This window comes from Ctenopharyngodon idella, chromosome 14 (genome assembly GCF_019924925.1).
Source record: "Ctenopharyngodon idella isolate HZGC_01 chromosome 14, HZGC01, whole genome shotgun sequence".
Classification (NCBI taxonomy): Eukaryota; Metazoa; Chordata; class Actinopteri; order Cypriniformes; family Xenocyprididae; genus Ctenopharyngodon; species Ctenopharyngodon idella.
The window spans coordinates 5,706,805-5,729,640 of record NC_067233.1 but is presented as its reverse complement, the minus strand read 5'-3'; the positions used below and the strand labels follow the sequence as shown (position 1 = coordinate 5,729,640).

The 22,836-nt window shown below is 38.3% G+C and overlaps 1 protein-coding gene across 9 annotated transcripts in view; it reads right to left on the bottom strand.

Moving 5' to 3' along the window:
• The window catches only part of mid2 (midline 2), a 148,262-nt gene that overhangs the window by 61,145 nt on the left and 64,281 nt on the right, over nucleotides 1-22,836 (bottom strand). For 5 of the 9 annotated variants that reach the window (XM_051918466.1, XM_051918467.1, XM_051918469.1 and 2 more), the window contains one exon: nucleotides 6,221-6,929. In XM_051918466.1, coding sequence (XP_051774426.1) covers nucleotides 6,221-6,913 — 693 coding nt within the window. In that variant the 5' untranslated portion in view covers nucleotides 6,914-6,929. Of the gene's footprint in view, nucleotides 1-6,220; nucleotides 6,970-22,836 lie in introns of all 9 variants that reach the window. The other 4 variants (XM_051918462.1, XM_051918468.1, XM_051918465.1 and 1 more) reach the window with 1 other exon arrangement.

Here is a 22,836-nt window from a genome sequence, read left to right as displayed (position 1 = left end):
ACATAATGGTCAATTTTTCCTCTGAAAGAGCTGAATAAATAAGCTTTCCATTGATGTATGGTTTGTTAGGATAGGGCAATATTTGGCTGAGATAAAACTATTTGAAATGCAATGCATATCCATATTTGAAAATCCGAAGCAATGCATATCCACTCACAAAAATACATTTTTGATATATTTACGGTAGGAAATTTACAAAATATCTTCATGGAACTTGATCTTTACTTAATATCCTAATGATTTCTGGCATAAAAGAAAAATTGATAATTTTGACCCATACAATGTATTGTTGGCTATTGCTACAAATATACCTGTGCTACTTGTGACTGGTTTTGTGGTCCAGGGTCACATATAACGTTTAATTTCTTTACTTTCTTATTTTTTCACTTCAAATAGGTTGCCCAACACCGACTATTACAACATAGTTGATACTGAGGGTCACAATCTGTCCTCTGAATAGGGGTGTAAGTCAGAGCACAGCTGTAAGTGCACACAAAATCTGTACCTATCATTACCCTCAATGAGGAGTATTTCCATAGTGCTTAGATTCATAAGCATGGCATATTGCCTCCTGCATTATCTCCTCTGAACACCTTGGGCTAAAGGACAGGCAAAACCAGGCCAATGTGGCTGCAGTAGGGAAATCTGGCTGAGGCTGAGGTGGAAGGAAAGCCCAGTTCCTATCGATCATCGTTTCAGCTGACTTGCTCTTTTGGCTTTTAAAACCGTCTGTTAGGAACATTTTGAAAATGACCCCAGCGGCCTACTGATGGCTCATTGAATGCAGCAGAATTTGGCGAGTTGGTGTCTGCTGAGCTGGGCTCATATATCTGTGAGAAGATAGACGGCTTCCCTAAGGAGCTTAGAGTAAGAGGCCCAAACGCCAAACCGGGTGGAACTTTAATCAAAGCTGACTGCTGCGACTTGCAACTTTTCCGAAATAGAAATTAAGCCTTTAATCGCCAATTTTTTTCATATTTTGTGTTTTGGCTCTGTAAAACCTAATCCCTGAGTGTTTGTGAGACTGCTGTCATGCTTTGAAGGCCTCACCGTCCAATGTTACTCATGTAAGTCACGTTCAAACGCAGGAGACGGGTGAGATCAATAGGAGGATGGAAGACGCATGCTGAGTGCATTGGACAGCACACGCCTAAACATAATATTTGTCTTGGCTCGTTTCTGCTGCTGTTTAGAAGTGGAGAGTGCGTGAAGAGGTGTTGATGAGGTTATAAAAGAATGGCAGCTCATTAGCTCCTTGAAGTATAGCACACAAAGTTGAAGTACCTGCTCTTCAATCAATTAGCTGCCTGTAACAATGCATGAGAGGATCAACACTGAAAACCCAATTATCAAACATATTTTTCATACACTACCAGTCAAAAGATTTTTTTTTTTATGTTTTTAAAAGAAGTCTCTCATGCTGCCCAAGGCTGCATTTATATACAGTAAAAAACAGTAAAAACAGGAATACTGTGAAATATTTTTCTAATTTTAAATGAAACATTTTTGAAAATATTTTAAAATGTAATTTATCCCTGTGGTTCAAAGCTGAATTTTCAGCATCATTACTTCAGTCTTCAGTGTCACATTGTCCTTCAGAAATCATTCTAATATGATGATTTGGTTTTCAATAGACATTTCTTATAATTATCAATGTTGAAAACAGTTGTGTTGCTTAATATTTTTGTGGATACATTTTTCGGATTCTTTGAAGAATAGAGTTCTTAAAATAATTTACTTTAAATAGATTTTTTTAAAACAACGCAAAAGTCTTTACTTTCATGTTTGAGCAGTTGAACACATCCTTGCTAAATAAAAGCATCCATTTCTTTCTAAAAAAATATATTGAAGAGTAGTGTGTTTAAATTAATGTATTTTGCTTTCTAGATGCAAAATTAGCCATTCCTGAACTACACTTCACATATGGGGAAAATGGAGAAAAAAGTGTAATTTTTTATGTATAATGGTTCTGCTTAGATGGAAGCAACTAGGGTTGTCAAATACTACTAGTACCAGCTGGTACTAACTAACTAAATAAATAAATAAGTTTACAGAGTATGCATTTCTGCAGTACCGGTAGTACCTACTACCGGGTATATTCAGTACCTGCTGATAGACGCTCTCGTTTGTGTTTGTTTGAGGGCTTTCTGAGCATCAAAGGTTTCTATTTACAGTGTGTTTTTACAAGCGTTCAGCATTGTAGCCCTTCACAATCATATCTGTTGAGTGTGTGAACGCAATGGCCTATCAGAAGTGCTAGTCAGTAGGTTAATCAGAATCTGCTTTTTGTTTTGTTCAACGCGAGCCACAGCTTTTTAGTATGATGGGAGTTTTCACGAGAGTTTAGTTTTTCATGCTGCTAAGTACACTGCAACGTTTCTGGATTGATAACCATATTAAATTGCAATGACTGACAGTGATCACCAATGGATGAGACAAAACGGGACATTTTCTAAAGTACTTACTTTAAAAGTTTTTGCTCTGGTGCCGAAATTGGTACAGAGAACTGCTAAATTCTAATGGTATTGGTACCGAATACTGAAATTTTCGAATACTAAATTCTTGTGTGTATCTGTGTAAGCGCTCGGTGAAGAGTGTCATTGATGTCTCTTTACAACAAGTTTTTGAAGTATTGTAGCCAATCACAGACATATCTGATGAGCGTGTGAACATAATGGCCAATCAAAGGTGTTTACGAATCTGCTCAACAGCGATCTAAGTGTCGCATTTCACAACACTAACTTCAAAATGCATAAAATACATACCAAAACCACTTATTGTTTTAGCAAAAAGAAAAACATTTGAACAGAAAATTTACTCACAGACAAATTCTTGTTTTTTCAGGACATGAGCATGTGCAAACCTATACCTCACCCTGAGTTTACTGCAGGAGAGTCTGCAGTTTTGGCTTCACAATAACTGTAATATGCAATTCTGCGAATGTCGACTAGGAAACGGCAGAGCTCATTTAAACGCGTGGAACTGTTTGAATCATCATCATCCACCGTGAAGCTTACGTACAAACAAGGATTTCTCATTTTACTTGAGCCGGAAGAAGATTAAAAGTTTGAAGCCCTGAGCCCTGACGGCGTCTTTGCTCTCTCTCTCTATTCTCAGGTTGTGGATTGGAAGTTCAAAGTTAGACAGGTTCAAAGCTTCAGCAGGGGAACATTCAAATAAGCCTCTGCAATGTAGATACAATCCCCAATCCGGACGTTTTGCATTAAAATTGCATTAAAGTGCATTTTAGCCCTAGCATCTTATTTTATACATACACATAGCACAACTTTTTTTTAAACAAAACAAGTCAAGACTGTTACAGGTACCGGGTGGAATGTATTCACCAACAGCACAAGAAGTAATTATGGAGACAACATTCCAGTGAGTAATTCAAAACTGAGGTAATCCTCTCAGTCCGCCGGGATTCCTAGAGGAAATTAAATGTCGATCTGGATGCTGTAACCTTTGCATACTACCAGCCTTTTTTCGGTTTCCCTGCAAGAAGACCTTGGGACAAAACAGAAGCAACTTTCTCAGGTATTGACTTTCAGCAACACACAATGAAGTTCATCTAGCACAATCGAGGCAGTTTCAGCAGAGCTGCATCGTTTTCTTCAAAAACCAGATTGGGCGAGCATGCGTCAATGATCGGAATTTCCTTTGTGTGAGCTGGTGTGAACAAAGAGGTCAACTGGGATACGAGATCACAGGGAGATCACATGTGCCCTCTACGCCTGCTATTATAATGCTGATGCAGAAGTCAATGGCGGCCTATTCATGGAAGTGGTGTAATGGCCTCTATTTGGGCTCATATTAACAAATCCACCCCATGAGAACTCAACAAGCACATAGCGCTAGCGACCTTAACCTGCTCTTCTCTTGTAACTCGACACTCGCAGGGATAATCGAGGTAATGGGAAGCTGATCTGGAGGAAACCTATAAAGAACCACTCTGAAGTTATGATGGTATTGAAAAAACAAAGCACGGATGTAATTCTGGCCTTCTGCAGCTGCGCATGATTATACTGACGGGTGTGACTGTATTCACAGGTTGGGAGCTCTGTGGCTCTGTGTGAGCTTCTGTATTTTAGCCCTGATTCAGCAATCAGGCTCTTTGTAGTAGGTCAGCATTGCGTTTCAGTGCCGAACAGAGAATGGCTTTAGGGACTGCAGACTCATCTAATATGATAATGAGTTCTGCTCAAAGGAACAGCTGGGCAGTTCTGGCTGCTACTATGCATGAAGCACTCCACTATGAAGGCCAACAAATATTGCATAGAATGAGTAAGGTTGATGCTAATGAAATGAAATTAGCTTACTAAAGAGAAAAACAAAACAACTTTGCATAAATGGTTACAATACATGATGCAGGACAACAAAGATTTTACTATTTCACTTAAAATCTGTCAACAAGAACCCTTTCTATTGCTCATTTAGATGAGTCTTCACTGTTATTAGCACTTCATTATAGAAACAGCTGTTTAAGGCAAGGCACTTCAGGAAAAAACAAAATTTCTTCATGCACTAACCAATTTTGAGATTTTAGACTTTTTTCATTTGTTTTTTCATTCAAAATACACTTTAAAGTGTTTATTTCATTGCACTTTATCTACTTGCGTCTGTAGATAATAATTACAACAGAAATATTCTCAAAATGACTTTTTTCCCTCCACTGAGCCAGAAATCTCCACTTTAGTAGCACTTACATACACCAAACGTAAGTTTTATTTCTATAATCTGAATGTTTTTACAGATGGGTTTGTTCATATATCATTTGTCAGATTTTATGACAGTATTTTCTGACTCATGGTATGATAAAAAGAGATATCCAAAATGTCCTTTTTAAAAACCTGACTCTAATAATAAAACAAGAATTTGAAACCTGACTTTATCCATGTTCAGATTTCTGTTTTGGAAATGTATGCAAATTATTGCATAATTAATTAGGTAATGCCTCATTGGCATATTTGCCATAACATAGCATTTGCAATCCTTAATGCAATCATACAGAGCCCGGGAAGTCACCTGTAGGAGAAAAAAACAACAACAAAAAAAACAAGACACGCAAATCCGTGGCCACGGTTTTGCAATTCGTCCTCTTAGTTTATAAACTGGACTTACAGATTCTTAAAGGATTACTTCACTTTGAAGTGAAAATTTCCACAAGCTTTACTCACCCTCAAGCCAACCTAGGTGTATATGACTTTCTTCTTTCTGATGAACACAATCGGAGTTATATTAATAAATATCCTGACGCATCCAAGCACTATAATGGCAGTGAACGGGAAACGTAGTATGAAGCTCAAGAAAGTGCATCCATCCACATCCATCCATTATAAATGTATTTTACACGGCTCCGGGGGGTTAATAAAGGCCTTCTGAAGTGAAGCGATGCATTTGTGTAAAAAAATATCCATATTTAACAAGTTATAAAGTTAAATTTCTAGCTTCCGCCAGACCGCATTCCGGATTCAACTTACAAAGAAAGTGTAAAACTCTTGCATTTCAAAATGCTTTTGCTATGCCTTCCATATTCAACTTATGAAAAAAACGCAACTTACGCGACGTCAGTTATGCTTTTTTCCTAAGTTAAATACGGAAGGGGGTCTGGCGGAAGCTAGATATTTTACTTTATAACTTGTTAAATATGGATATTTTTCTTACACAAACACATCGCTTCGCTTCAGAAGGCCTTTATTAACCCCCTGGAGCCGTGTGAAGTACGTTTTGCTTTGGATGGATGCACTTTCTTGAGCTTCATACTCATTGTTTCCCGTTCACTGCCATTATAAAGCTTGGATGCGTCAGGATATTTATTAATATAACTCCGATTGTGTTCATCAGAAAGAAGAAAGTCATATACACCTAGGATGGCTTGAGAGTGAGTAAAGCTTGGGGTAATTTTCATTTTAAAGTGAACTAATCCTTTAAATTGTTCCCTCGGTTTATTAATCATTAATTGACTGCGAAAGTGCAAGCACGGATGAATTTGTGGGTACAGATTGAAAAACCAAAGGTACGGTTTACAAATCTGAACATGTGGTTTATAAACTGAGGGGATGAATTGCAAAACTGTGGCCATGGACTTGTGGGTCTTATTATTTTCTCCTACAGGTGACTTCCCAGGCTCTGTATAATCAGTAAATTGATTTCTATTAGTTACATTTTCTACCCTATACATCTGCGGTGTCTTGCCTTAAAAATCAAGTTCAGGACTCACCTTAAGCTTGTCGAAACGATCACTAAGCGAGGTGACCTGATGCTCGCGATGCCGTCCCACCAGCTTGCAGAGAGCGCAGATCAGCTGGTCGTCCACCACGCAGTACATGTTCACCTTCTCGTTCTCATGCTCCAAGCAGGCCAGCCCACGCAGCTGAGCATCCGCCACCGGCTCCACCAGACGATGGCTGGTGAAGGGCTTCTTATTGGGGTGCGTGGCCCGCAGGCAGCGGTCGCAGTACGACACCTCGCAAGTCACGCACGTCTTGACCGCCTCCCGCGGGGGCTCTTGATCGCAGAACTGGCAGCCAACGCGCTCCAGGGACATGGCGCTACTGGCGGGGCTGCCCCTCGCGCTCCCGCCGAGCGTGGCGCTGTAGGGCCGCGGCCGACGACTCTCGTTGGGGGAGTTGGGCCCACTGACGGAGGCCTTCTGGAAGCGGTCGATGATGTTCTGCAGCGTCACATTGCGCTTCAGGCCCTCCAGGCCGCGCTGATTGAGCGTGATGACGTAGCGGCAGGTGGGGCACTGGAAGGCAGAGATGGACTCGAGAGGCTTGGTGCTGGAGCAGTGCGAGACCAGGATGCGGTGGGCGCAGTTGAAGCACAGGCTGTGGGCGCAGGGCAGCAGGAGAGGGTCCTCAAACAATTCCAGGCAGATTGGACACGTCAGCTCGGACTCCAGTGTTTCCATCTTCAATTGAACCGATCTAAAGGTGACATCAAATCCCACAGAAGCTGGTCAGTCACCTGTGCGGCGGATAGCTACGGGTTAGTGGCAAGCAATTTTAGTATGGCAAAAGCAGCACAAAGAGAAATTCCGCTCAAAAACAAAAAGGTACACACAGTCAGTGACTTGTGTGTAAATAGTTTAAAGGGACAGTTCACCCAAAAATGAAAATTTACTCCCCCTCAAGTTGTTCCAAACGTCTACATTTTTTTTATTCTGCTGTACAAAAAGGAATATATTTGGAAGAATGTTTGTAACCAAGCAGATCTCGCCTCACTAGTAGTCAATGGAGGGCGAGATCTGTTTGGTTACAAACATTCTTCCTTCTAATGATGACAGAATTTTCATTTTTGGGTGAACTATCCCTTTAAATCAGGAAATTGCTAACACTGGCAGCCATAAAGATGACTAAAACAACTAAACTAAACTCATTATGGTCTTTTTCTTTTTTTTTTTCACTGTTTTTGTTGTGTACTGATGCTGCATACAAATTATGCTAATAAAGTGCTTTGAAATTGGACACTGAACTAAGCTAAATTTACATGCCTAAAAAAAACAAAAAACAAAAAAACAAATCATACTATAATAACCTAATAGTTATGACAACTAAGGCTTAAAAATAAAGGTTCTTTATTGGCATTTCTGGTTCCAGGAAAAACCTTTAACATCCATTGAACCTTTCCATTGGACAAAAAGTTAAAAAAGGTTCTATAGATGATTAAAATGGTTCTTTTAACTGAACTGTTCACTGAAAGATTATTTGGGGAACCAAAAATGGTTCTTCTATGGCATCACTGTTTATGTTTATTTATTTTTAAGAGTGAAAGATTGATTTTTGAGCGGAAAATCACTAGCAAGCAGTATGGTTAATGATAGCAAACATACATTCATTTGTTAACAACAAAACATTATCTTTGGCTCAATAGTGGTAGCAAGTTCAAACTAAGAGAACATAAATGTCAAAACATGATCAAGGATTGCCTTCAAGCTGCATTGTCATTGTGACAGATGAGGATTAAACAGGCATACATGACTTGACATATCATTCACTTTTATTCACACACATATGCTCTGGAACAGTAAACAGCACAGCACCACACGCATGCACGCACGCACGCACGCACGCACACACACAAACACACACACACACACACACACACACACACACACACACACACACACACACACACACCTACACCTGCTGGGCTTCAGCAAAGCAAATCAATGTCATCAAGCAACATCTCCTCTGTCCATCGATTAAGACCCAATATGATGCATCACTTCACTTAAAACAGTTTAAAGCTAACCCCCCCGAAGTAAAACCACTTCTGCACGTTTATTTTAAATCATACATTTGAGCCACATCGCTTCTGTTTTAATGGAGGGGCTTTAGCAGATTACAATGTTTCTGCTTTGATGAATATGAATGGGCCCAAATCAGCACATCACATCACTGAGCACGGGCACCTGCGCCTCCAGCCTGCATGTTAAAATGTGTTTGTCTTTTCAGCTAATGAACTGTACTTTATACAGTATGATGATACATTGCCTGTTTGGTTAACATATAGGCCTACAGTCATACAAACAAGGAAATTATGAAGAAACTATACTACTGTTACGGTAAACGTCCTGTTTAATTATATATAATTCTAATATATACTTATGTCAGGCGGTTTTTCTGACACCATGTGTACACCAGACAGTGCGGCCAAAAGTAAATTGCTCTCATTATAATCAACACTTGAAGCGCCCATTGTGGGATGTGAAACATCTTCAGCTAAAACGCTTCTAGTATAAACAGACGTGTATGTGTAAATAGACAAAAAAGGTTTTTTTGTCTGAATTTGCAGTCAAATATGAACATGCTAAATATAACTTTACTGCACAAAACAGTACACATAGTCACAGTAATCATAGTTTTGGTTGCAGTAGCACTAAAATGAGGGAATTTAAAGACACAGTTTCCTGGAGCAGATTAATGTGAGACTTTCAGCACTATTTTATATTATTATAATTATTATTTATATAATATTTAAAAAAAAAATACAGATAATAATAATAATATTAAAAATAAAAATTTTTTATTCATTTGCTTATTCATTCATATATTATTATTATTATTATTATTATTATTTGAGCTTTAATTTTTATTCCCATCTCTCCTCATTGAGCCTGTGTGCAGCCATGTGAATTCATATCGATTGCACCAGACCGCTGGGTGGCTTTTAATGATTTCCATCTCTGATGTTACATACAAATCAATGCAGGACACCAAGCACACGTAAAAGGCTATGATCACATTGCCTTAGTCTATCACATTTCCCCGCACCTTCTGATCTAACAGCGACACCGTCCATCTCCATGCTATCATTCTCACATTAGGCTTCAGCTCCATCGTCTTAAATGGCTATTGAGCGTGTCAGAATCTTCTAGACACACGGCTCTACTGGAGCAGCAAGCTACTGCCATTTCTGACAAGGAAACTGAAGCCCCTGACTGCTGCTTAAAAATATCTGACAGCTCCTGTGAAGAGCCAAAAGCTCTTGAAGTCAGCAGACATCCTGAGATTTTGTACTAAACCTTTAACTCGACAGGCACTTATGACGGCAAGCCAAGAAGAGCATGTGATTAAAGCAGCAGTGGACCAGTGGGAAACTGGATGAAGTCATTGCTGGGGAAAAAAAATAAATAACTTGCAGATATTATGGTAATAAGAACTTCTGTCCTTATGTAAAAGTCACCTTGATGGATAGCAGGAGGGTTCTGCGAGAAAAGGAATCATTGAAAGTTTGCACTGGGGTGTCACACTATTTCTGTATTGACAAAAACCATGATATTTAAAAAAACAAAGTTTGACATCATGTTAATACCACAATGTAAATATCTAATTGACACTCCAACATGGTAGGTGGCAGCATTGCACCTCAATGTTAGGTGCCATCTTTCATAAAACAGAAAAAAAGATGATGACGTAGTGTGTAGAGATGTCAGAGGTGATGACAGACTAAAGCGAGACACTCAACCCGCGACCAAAAAAGTTCTCGCCAGTGTGGGAGATTTTGAATCCTGTAAAAAAAAGATGCCAGTTTGCAGAGGTGCCGATCAACAGTAAGTTCTTTTTGTACACTTTTGAACAATTATGGTTACAAAATCTCTCTCTCTGCCTCCCTACACACATATTTTGAGTGTGAATGACTGGCCAAAAAACTTGTGGAGACTGTGAAACAGAATTGAGGCAAATACTCTAACTCAGACACCTGAAACCATTAGCATGAGTTAACTGAACTGTTCTTAAAGGGGATCTATTATGCCCCTTTTCACAAGATGTAATATAAGTCTCTGGTGTTCTCTGAATGCGCCTATGAAGTTTCAGCTCAAAATACCCCACAGATCATTTATTATAGCTGGTCACATTTGCCCCTATTTGGGTGTGAGCAAAACACCATTTTTGTGTTTGTCCCTTTAAATACAAATGAGCTGCTGCTCCCGGCCCCCCTTCCAGAAGAGGGTGGAGCTTTAACAGCTCACGCTTCGGTTGCTCAACAACAACAAAGCTGGAGAATCTCACACAGCCAAAATGACGAAGGTGTTCAGCCTTACATTGTTCAAACCGGAGTCGGACACTGATAGAGACTCAGGAAGAAGTTACAACTTTTAGAATGCAACTGGACATTTCTGAATGGTTAGTGGATAAATTTATGTAGTTGCTGTGGAGTTGATTTAACTCATCGACTAGCATGTGCCGTCATGTTGATCTTTTGTGCAAATCCAGCGTTGAATTGACCCTCGTTTGTGAAGCAGTCTAGCGTAAAATGACAGCATGGTAACAACACTCTACTATAACAACTCTTCCTCTTCTTTAAAGCAGCCCAACATGGCCTCACCCCCTTTGTTGCGTGTTCTCGGGGGCAGGGTTTGTGTAAATTTTGGGGTTTGTGATGTCATTAACCTGGTAAGAAGCTCGCTGTAGTCCCTACCAGCCATTTGTTTAAGTCCTTAAAAAGCAATTTCTGTAAAAAAAAAAAAAAAAAAAAAATCTCCCTTTGCATTGAACTTTGAGTGTCGTAAATTGCAGGTGTTGTTTATGCTCAAACAGCAACATTACACGTTAACTAAAGTTAAATAAATGAAATCATAATCAAGGAACCCTTTAACTTATTTATATAAGTTTAAATGGTTTCCCTTTAAATCTCCACTGCTAGTTGCACTGACAATTATTCAAACACACAGGATTTAAGATTAGAAAAGAGCAAAAGCTTGCCTGGTAATCTGGCAGTTCTGCTGAAGAAGAAACAGTCAGCAGTGGTTTTAAGGTGGGGCTTAATGAAGGTCACAATGAAGTGATGAGGTCAGCAATGTACTCCAGCACCCTATACAAATCTGATGTTTTAAATGCAGATATTTAAAACATACAGAGAGAGTCATGAGGTTTAGCACGTAAACGTCTATTTTAAGTGTAACAGGCAGAACAAGTGATGGATTGGAGAAGTGGAGAAGCAAACAGTTTACTGCTTTCAAAGAAAGACACCACATCATATAATCTGATTATGATGAAGTGCTCCATATGGAGGCTGATCAGAGTCTGCTTTTGCTCATGAACAGCCCTTCTCAGGCACAAACATGGATGCACAAGTACTCAGAGCCGAGTCTGGTTTATTTGATCTGTTCTCGGCTTGATTAAGGCATTATTTTCCCCTTTGATGTTGAATTGGAATAAAAAAGACGAAAAGCAGTCTCTATAAGAGATGACTCATATGGTAATGATTTAACAAAGCTACTTAGTGCTCAATCGCAGGCGCACACGTACATCAGGTGCCTAACATGTTTGCCTAAAAGCAACCCTAGCTGCCTCGCTGCTGATATATTTGCTAATAAAATCCAAAGGTAATACAAAATGTCGTCTTTCTCAAATAATCTCAAGAGAACCCACTATAAAAAACAAATACTAAGCAAAGCTAGTTTAAAAGATGGCAGTTGCATTTAATCGTCCAGTGTCAGGTTCTCCTGGGATTCCGCTTTTTCTGTGTCTGTTAGGACAGAAGAAAAAAGAAAAACCAACACGGCACCAATGCGTCACTGAGAGGTATGGCATTTCTGGAACAATGACAATTAGCCTTGTCTAAACAATAGGGACAAGTCGCTTTTAAAATGTCTCTAAGGACTGCTCTTCCTTGAATTATATGCATACAATGATAATGAGACAATGATTACTTACAACACATATAAAGGGTCACTAAAACTGTCTCTGTGGTTAATTTTAGATAAGACTAGTCAGCTACAAAGATGGGCACACACACATTTACATAAACATTTAGTTTAATTCACTTTCCATCCATCCATCCATCCATCCATCCATCCATCCATCCATCCAGGGCTGGACATTAACTTTTTGGCAGCAGATGCTGTTGTCACTTTAAGACCTGACACAAGGATCCATTATACTGTTACACATGCGTTTTCTTTCTCAACTGTTTACGTTCAAACATAACTGACTGTGTTTACGTGAATATTCACCAAGACTGGCATTTTGACATTATTTTGTGTGTATTTGACTGTTTGAGCGCAATAAGCAGTGAAAAAGAACTCAGTTTAGTACTGAGAGGCGGGGTGTGAGCACAAAATCTGCGGGAATGAGTAAAATTATGTGAAATATTACGCGCAATCCCACACCGAAATGCAAGCCCTGTAACACCAACAATATTCATCATGGAGCAAATGAAACAAGTGAGTGAGAGGAGGCGGGTTTGCGGGTCAACTTGCTGTCGGAGAGATGAGAGAGCGAGAAAGGTATCATGTATCTATTCTGCGGAAAAAGTATTGGAAGCGTTTCAGATATTTCAGAATCGATATGTATAGAAAAATCGATATTTTTGACAACACTACATTGCACTTAGTTTATTATTTCAGATGCCTTTTTAAAAGGCAACAACTGAAAAAATTTATATATTATATATAAAATTCAACCTGCCAAAGTATCTAGTAGGAGAGACTGTGTTACACGACACTGCTGAAATCCACCCGCATTTGTTAATGTAAAGCCCCCTATCTCTCTCTCTCTCTCTCTCTCTCTCTCTCTATCTATCTATCTATCTAAATGGTATAGTAGAAAGTTTAGCAGTTTACATATTTTAATCGTTATTTAGAATACATGTATTGTCCACATTACATAGACCAAAGAAGGGAGAAAAAAAAAACAAAAAAAAACAAAAAAACAAAACAAAATCACAAGCCATTGTCCTTAGTGGAGTGAGTCATATGAGAAATATGTTCATACAATGCAAAGTCTAAATAACAAACTCCATCTGAGTCAGAAATACAGCTAAGTATCACATATACCATTACATCAGTTTAAGCACTTCTCCATACCAGAAATATTTAATCTAGTGGTTGACTGACATGGATTTTTACGTGGCTGACAACTAGAGAGCAAGGTGGTCGATAAGATGGCAATCCAGTATACCTTATGATAGTGTAATCCAATTTACGTTGAAATGAAACATTTCCTCAAACTTTGACAAAAATATTAGAATTCAATATGAAGTAAAACCAGAATGACACTGGAATCTTTCATAAACCTGCCATAACACTGACCTACCATCCAGATGGTACAATATAGGCCATTCCAGCCAGGACACAAGATAACTCACTGTGCTAGCGTTCCCTGGCAGGTCCGTCCAGGATGAGGAAGTATGTTGTTTGATGTTTGTAAGTAGCTTACTGTGGTGCTGGGTGGGCCAGTGGGTCAGACTCCGCCCTGCGGCCCAGACACACTAATGGAGCCATTTATCTCCTGTCAACCTGCAGCTGGTTACCGGTTCCCCACTGCCTCTTCTGCCGCTTGAGTAGCCAGGCAGCTGGAGTCACGGGCAAAGAGGAAGTCTAGACCGGACACAGCACCACTGGAGCACTACGGCAGCCCCACACCTCACGTACGGATGAAGACACATCGATTAAAAATGAGTGACTGGACTTTGGGGATTCCCAGAGCTCTGCTGTTAGGACAGGTGCCAGGGAAGCCATTCGCAGTTTATCACCTCCGAATTTGTTACGACTGACCTGCCGTCAAGCCGAGTGGCAGCTGATGCGAGCATGAGGGGTGGTTCTACACCACAGGATTCTTAAAAATGACCATTTTGTGGACCATGAGTTGCTTTATGATCCTTTGCGATTTAAAAGTTTTAGATTTTACTTTATAGGTTCTTCAGATCAGTGTATTATACATTGATTTCTGGGTTCTTTGAAGCACCAGTACATAAAGTTCTTTGTGGAAAAACGTTCTTATATGGCATTGAATGATTGGTGCTTGCTAAGGCTAATAATGATACTCATACTGCACCGTTTATGATACAGACATGAACATCTCAGATATTGAGGTTTTTTTAAGCAAATGTCTGCTATTATAAACGGTTAGACTTAATGATGATTCTTCATAATGTTCTCCTGGTGGATCATTTAATAAGGTGAAATTTTGCTTTAATAAACTTAAAATAAAACAAAAACAAAGTAAAAAAACAACAACATGAACTGAATTCAGACATTACAGCATTATAATTATACAGTATGAAAAATGGATATTCATTTGGAGATTTGGTAAAAGATTATATTTAACAGTGTTATTAAATTATTAGTCCTCTTAGAGATCTACTTTAGATGAGAGCTAAATGTAAAAATGAGCAAATTAGCATGTGTCCAGTATTGACCAATACAATTAATGGGATATTCTCTAATAAATGACCAATAACCAATATAGTACATAAATATTGTGCATTCCAAGAAAAAATCTTGTAGACTCACATGGAATGCAGGAGCTGAGCCATAAATAATACAGACTTGGGGCTTCTTCAGAAAATGCAGTTATTAAGGTGTTCCACAAATGACATGCAGGAAAAAAATATGTATATCGTGGCCACAAATGAATAACTCGCTCCCAATTTGTTCCCTTGTTTTTGTTAAATCAAAACAAGGGAACAAATGAGTCATATTGAGTCTCTTCAGGAAATTTGGACTAAACTGCTCAATTCATATGGATTAGTTTTACAATCTCTTTATGAACTTTTTAAAGCATCAAAATGGTAGTTGCGTAGACTGTCAATGGAGGGAAAGAAATCAATCAGATTTCATCAAAAGATCTTCATTTGTGTTCTGAAGATGAACGAAAGTCTTACGCGTTTGGAACGACATGAGAGTGAGTAAATGATGACAGAATATTCATTTTTGGGTGAACCATCCCTTTAATTCATGGCCATGATTTACTAAAACGAGAGATCAAATTCTTAATTCATGGCCACAATATATACATTTTTGTCCACATGTTCTGTGTGGGGCTCCGTAAATATTAGTTTAAAAATCAAGAAAAAGAAATATGTATTGTGAATTAATACAAACAGGGAAATCCCCCTAAAGCGATCAGATGAAGCTTCATAGTGCAATACTCCTTAAATTACACATCACCACACAAACTCTTCAAGATATGTCACTGCAAAATGTCTTTTACCTTCACTGCATTACAACTTAGCTGTGAGATACATTTATGAAAAACTCAATCCTACAAGAGTGCTGGAGTGAATAAAAGCATGCAGGTGTGTTTTAAATGAAGTGCCTGGCACAGAATCCACGGCTCTTCATCACTGCGCCATCCACCTTCAACTGCTAAATCTTGCCATATATATAAATACGACACATTTTGGAGAGCCCACACTGAGTAATAATCTGTTCACCCACAGCTAACGCTTTGAGCCAAACAGGTGAGCCATTGTACGAGCGCAGGCACCGAACATGTGTCTTCTGTACAGTAGACCTGTCTACTTAATATGTGACATGCTGATTTTCTGCAGTGATTAGCATTAACAAAAGACGTGAGAGAGACAGAACTGAGCTGCAGGAGTTAGTATGCAGTAAGCATTCCTCAAATATCTGATGAGAACAAAAGGTTATGGATGTTAATTACAAATTACAGGATTATTCCACAACGACTTCATGTGGAACTGAGACATGTCGCTAATTAAATAAGCGTTTTGAAGTACACAGCGGTGCTAGAACAGGGCCCAAAGGGTGAATACGCCTTTAACAGGTTGAAGTATTGCTTAAACAGGCGGTTTATTTCATCTCCCGTGGGACAGGGTAATAAGGGTATGTTTGGCCTGTTTTTAGCAGCACCGCAGTGAGATTTCAGCCGTGATTGGCCCCAGCTCAACCAAACCATGTAGCCACACAAGGAGAGTCAACACAAGGCTGCCTAGATCTCAAAAGTAAGTGGTCAGTCTCTCAAACCATAAGTGCTACTTTATTTATTTTTAATGTCAAAGCTTGAAATAGAGGGCAGACTTGGATAATTGCAGTGGATGTGTTTTTATAAGGATACACAATGGCTGTCTGGTCACCAAGGTCATAGATGGCCATTTACATTATGTGTTTTCTCCACTTTTGAAAGGGCTATACTGTTCAAAAGTATGTGGTCGGTAAGATTTCTTAATGTTTTTAAAAGAAGTTGTTTTTTTAATACTCACCAAGGCTGCATTTATTTGACCAAAAATACAGTAAGATTGTGAAATATTATTACAATTTAAAATAAGTGTTTTCTATTGTAATACATTTTACTTACTTACCCAAACTTTTGAACTGCAGTATATGTCTAGAGCTAATACCAGTTGGGAACAAAGAGCCGGTTCTTATTGTTCTTTGCGCAATGCTAGAGCTAAACAGGTCACGTGCTGCGTTTATCCAATCAATGACACTGACACCATAAAAATATTCAAATAAGAACGTTAACTCAGGGTTTAGGAATGTACAATGTGAAACGTCAGTTTATGAATACCCAGGATTAATTGTTAATTTGGGTAAATTATGAGCAGTGTGAAACGTGAAGCAAGATAACCCACGATTTAGAATGACCCAGGGTTAACTATTTCAAGTGTAAAAAGCCCTAGAGAATGGATTAACCAGAATCGTTAAGAGGAATCATAACTGAAGTCATTAAATTCTTTATGAATCTTGTCACTGTTTCCATTTAAAAAAACAATTCCCAGAGGTGTGCTGTGTTGTATTTTTTCAAATGTGTCATAAAAAGTAGTGAGAGTTTTTCACACTAAGATATAACAGTAGCTTCTACTTCACTGCGACCCATGTGGGTGCTGGTCCTCCACATCCTCTCTCTGACACTGGGCTGGCTTAATCAAACATGTGATTCTATTCATAGAATGTAAACAGTGCTGTGGTGGCTTAGGTTTGTGGAGATCAGAGCAATGGCCGCTGAATAGAGGTTCAACACTCTGGAATCTGCACAAACACAGATGGGTAACCTTCACGATCGAAGATCGCGGATCCAGGTCAGAGCCCATCTGGTGCCCTACGACCACTCGGGAATAACAAGGTTGTGAAATTATGGAAAAGGCTTCCTTTGTCCCAGATATTGAAGTGGCAGGATCTTGATGTAGGAGGGAGGGGCACACACCAGTGGAAATGTGTCTGTGATCCACAACATTCTGTAGTCACAAGTAATATGTGAAAAAAGTTTAATTTTTGGAGACAATTTTTGTTGTTGTTGTTTTAGTAGTCTGAAATGTCAGTTTCTGACACACAATGGTGGATAAGGCAGATTTACAAGCTTTTAGTGTGTGTGTGTATATGTGTTCTTGTATACATGGTTTATGAGGACACAAATGTGTATAATGACACGGGTATTACAATGTAAACATGGCTTATGAGGACACTTCCTGTGTCGCTGTAAACCAAATGGCTTTAAAAACATTCTAAACGGTGTTCTTTTGAAATTCAAAACATGCAGACAGTTTTCTGTGATGTGTAGGTTTAGGGGTAGTAGGGGGATGGAATATACAGTTTGTACATATAAAAACCATTACGTCTATGGAGAGTCCCCGTAAACCACATATACAAGCGTGTGTGTGTGTGTGTGTGTGTGTGTGTGTGTGTGTGTGTGTGTGTGTGTGTGTGTGTGTGTATGTTTCTGTCTGGTGCTGCCAGTGGCACAAATACACACTTCACCTTTAAAGGTGCAATATGTAATATTTCTGTCCGCTAGAGGTCGCTAGAGGCCTATTCAAAACAAAGGCGTAGCTTGATGACGGCAAGTTTGAGCGCGGAATCTTGGGACATGTGGTCTTCACTTCACAGCTGGTGCAAAAGAATAGGGAAAGGACTCGGGCAGAAATCATGTTCATGGATGAGATTATTAACGTTACTGTAGTATGAAGCAGAGCAGGACCGAGTGTTGTGGGAGCTGAACGAGGCCGCTGGAGCGATTGCGCAACACACGCCTCACGAGCAGCGGAAATTTTATTATGCCACAGTCGCCGGCGCTGCTTCTGCTTTTCCGGTCACGAGTATGAGGTAACGCAGATCTGTTTATCATATTAGATACATTTGAGTGTTTTGAAATGATGTTATAACATTACTCTGTGCGTTCGCTCGACGGCTGCTGTGAGACACTTGTTGCACACTGCAGTAAGCTAGATCGATTTTAGAATATCATATTAAATGCTGGATGGCTTGTGTTGATAAATGGCATGAAATTAATTAATTTTAAAACGTATTGTATGATGGAGAAAATTCTGTATTACTGTTACTAAAAATAAAAAGCTGCATCTGATTATGCTATGTTAGGTACTTCACAAAATAGTGTTTTTCTCTGAGGCATGGTAAAGCATGGTACTCGCAAAAAAAGAAAAAAAAAAGAAAAAAAAAGAAAATTAGATTTAAACAATAAGACTAAACGTGTTGAGCTATATAACAACAATTAGTTTTCTGTCTATAAACGTAACCAAACAGTTGTTCTCTTGTCTATTATAACATGTAAATATTAAAGCGTCTTTGGTGTTTCCATAGTTTCTACAAAATAAAACCGGAAACCGAGGGTAACGCGGGTATGACGCAATTGACAGGCTCCTCACACGTACCAGAACCTTGGTTAAAATTGCAATTTTCTCATGATTTACAAATAGTTGGAAACATTTCGGATATTGTAAGTACTCAAGTGAACAAAATATATAACACTGGCCTAGTGGTTTTTGGATATTTTACTGCAAAAATCTTACATATTGCACCTTTAACAAAGCAGCATCTCAAACAACATCTAAAATAAATAAATGGAATAAATGGTTTTCCACAAAAACTGTTTTTAACATGGATAATAATAAGAAATGTTTCTTGAGCAGCAAATTAACATATTAGAATGATTTCTAAAGGATCATGTGACACTGAAGACTGGAGTAATGATGCTAAAAATTCAGCTTTGCCATAACAAGTATAAATTACATTTTAAAACATTAAAATAGAACATTTTATTTCAAATTGTAATAATATTCAGCAATATTACTGTATTTTTGATCAAATAAATGCAGCCTTGGTGAGCAGAAGAGACTATATAAAAATCCTTACTGACTGCCAACTTTTTTATATACACAGTAATATACAACAGTAATATACACACACAATTAAAAAATATAACAAAAATATAATATAAATAATGAATTATTAAGTAAAATGCATGCACTTACAGTGAGAGTTTACTATGGATAAATTACAGCAACCATCAATGTGACATGAAAAATGTGACGTCTTTTTTATAGGAAGCTTATGACTAGCTTATTTCCCTGAACAATCTTCAGACAGAATTGGGGTCAACACCTCAGTTTCACTACAGCGACACTTTCTTTTTGTAAAATTATTTATTTACTGCCTGCAGATGGGACTAACGCCAAATAGACCAATCATAACTGCGTTAATACTCTGTAAAGACTTGTTCTAATGCTCTTAGCGGAAGAGGTGTCTAACACTAACAGAATACCTTCACGCTTTCTCTCCCTGCAACCCCAAAGCACGTCCATTATTGATGTGCATTTGCTCTGGGTGAGAACAAAAACGGGATAAAAATTCAGCACAAAATCTCATGAAACTTTAAGTGCAGATTATTCAGAAACAGGCTAAATAAAAAAGAGCTGCCGAGAGTTGGTTACAGTTATTGCCTTAGTGTTCCTGACACGGACTACTGACCCCATGTCTTCACCTCCAGTACATTCAATGAGAAGAAGGGGGGTGAGAATTTGAAAGTGTGCTTATGCTGCTGTGTCCAATGTTGAAGTGAATCCTCACAGGAAGGCACAGTAAAAAGAGGTATAAGAACAAACTGTCCCTCTGGGGCTAACCGAAGAGCATCAGAAGCTTTTAGCCATCGTTCAGCATCATGGCTCCATTTTACATGTCAAGCAATCGATTCACAAACATTAAAGATAACTGCGAGTTTCTCTGATGTTCCTAGCCTGTGATATTTTCTGTCATTTTCTTTAATACTTCCTCTATTTCATGCATTTTGGAGAACAAGATGCATTGAATCTCTAAACATTAGTAGGTCTGGTTCAGCATTGCGATGAAGGTCCCCGCTGACATGCATTAAGAATTTGATCAATAGGAGTGTAAACACGCAAAAGCTGCGGCAAATCCTTTCGTTATGCCGCACCATAAACACAATTTCACTTGCAAAGATTCATTTTCAATCTTCTTTCATTTCCAGTGTGCTGACAAAGGGCACAGAACGTGTGACACAAAATGTGCGAGGAACTGACTACCAAACTAATGGCGTACCTTTCCGCTTAAAATTCCCATAAATATGCTAATTTCCCATAGCTTGGATGAAATGCAGCCTGTGCCACACATAAATGGCAATCTGATGGGTTGCTGTGTTGAGCCTCAAATGTAATCTGCATTCCCATCTGACAATAATGAACACCAGAATCTGCTACAGTACCCTGGGTATCACTGATCCTATCCAAATACTTTTATGACATTTAAAACAAGTGCCTCCACATTTTACAAGTCACCATACCTGGAACTAATTGATTGTGATGTTTGATGTCACCAGCAAAAGTGTACCGTTTTTTGTACCATGATAACTCCATGTTTTTTTGTCTTTAAAAGGGTCATGACATGAGAAACGTTCTTTTCTGCCTAAAATCGTGTCGGAGGATTATATGTTTGTTCGGAGCATTTGACTGCAGATTGTTTTGTAAAGAAGACACAGTGTAATGGAGAGTTCGCAAAGAAACTGTTGTTGCAGATGCATCGTAAACCATAAATAAATTTCATAATGCTCTGACTATAAATTATGGGTTTCTATAGATGTTTTCAAAACTCACATGCAAGAGCGAGGGGGTGTTGTTTCCTATGCAATGACGTTAGCCAATCATAATAGTGGCTGTTTACTAACAAGCACTAAAGGAGCCACCTCCTTTATAAATATATTGCTGCACAATTAAGACAAAAACCTTAATTGTCGATTAAATATGCATGGCATTATAATGTTATAGTAAAACCAAAATTAAAACAATGGAAAAAACCCTTAAGACATAAGACATAATAAGTGAACCTAAATGAACATTTTAAACAAAAAATCCATGTCATGACCCCTTTACCTATTGCATTTTATGTATAAGATAGACAATGTGCTCTTTATCAATTATAAATAATTTCAAATTCTAAGCATGTTTGCTTGCATACATGATGGGGACTTTCTGTTCAATTATATTTTCATTCATTTTTAGCCAGCAACAGATTTCCTTAGCAGAATAAAATGTGAAAATGAGAGAAAATGTGAAAAAGTGCAGTTTTTGACTCAGTACAAAACCAATCCAGTGTTTAGTTTGGATCAACTAAAATGATTTTTGAGATTGCATGCTGGCCTTTCTCATTCAGAAACATATAAAAGAGAGATGTCACCTTTTTTTTTTTTTTTAAACCTAGTCAATGAACCCCATCTGGTGAAATTCCTAAAATAAACATTTCTACTGAAAATGTAAATTTCATACCTGCTCTTTCCCTGAGTCTATAATGGATAATCCACTGAGGCCTTGATTAGAGTACAGCTAAAGCGATCAAGAGAATCCATCTTTTAAACCCTGGATCATCGCCAAGAAAGACAAGAAAAGCACAGTGTTTAATATGAGAAATATTACTGAAGAAAGATTTGGGATCGGTGTCTCCCTCAGTTTTATCATTAAACCACAGAGGCCAGCGGTGAACATGAACCCACTGTTTTCAGATATCTCCTCTGAGGAAGAGGAAATGAGAAAATTAATAGCTTGAATCAATATTTGGGTGTTTCTTTAACTAAAGGCACTTGTGGCCCTGTGGACCCTGTGAAAATAATTATTATATTAAAATACAATTTACACACTCTCACTAATTTAATTTGCCCACTAAAATGTCCAACAAGAGAATTCTGCCACATCTCAAACAATGTATTTTGTACTGTCATAGAAATGATGGTTATGGATATGACATTTCAAAAAAAAAAAAAAAAGAAAAAAGAAAAAAACTGTCTGGCTAAGAGTAATTTCACAGTATTTTACATAGCTTACACACAATAAATAATATTTTCACACTTTTTGCATAATTTGACCAAGTTACAGCTTGATTAAAAATGATGCACAATTACAATAATCTGCTCAAGTAATATTTACCCATTTTTTTCTTTATCTTTTACAAATCTCACACGTCACAAATTTCTTACACATGCTCTATACTGTTTCCTCAATAAAACAAGTTTCCAAGACTGGGAGCTTAAAATTGAAAGAAAGAAAGAAAAAAAAAAAAAAAAAAATGTTTTTAATGACAACCAACTAACCTCTGGAACATAAATGCCACAAGTTAAACAAACACCCAGAGAATGTAGTTCTGGATCTTTCACTAATGCCTTATGTCTATATATCTTTTACCTATATTATCCGTGTGTTACAATGTGACTCTCGATGCCCCCGTGGGTGCTGTGTGATCAGCTAACAATCCGGGACCTCAGATAACCTGTGCAATCTCTCGGGTCAATGTCCACACACACTCCCCCATTGAAGCATCCATATGAAAACACTCTCTGCACAAGT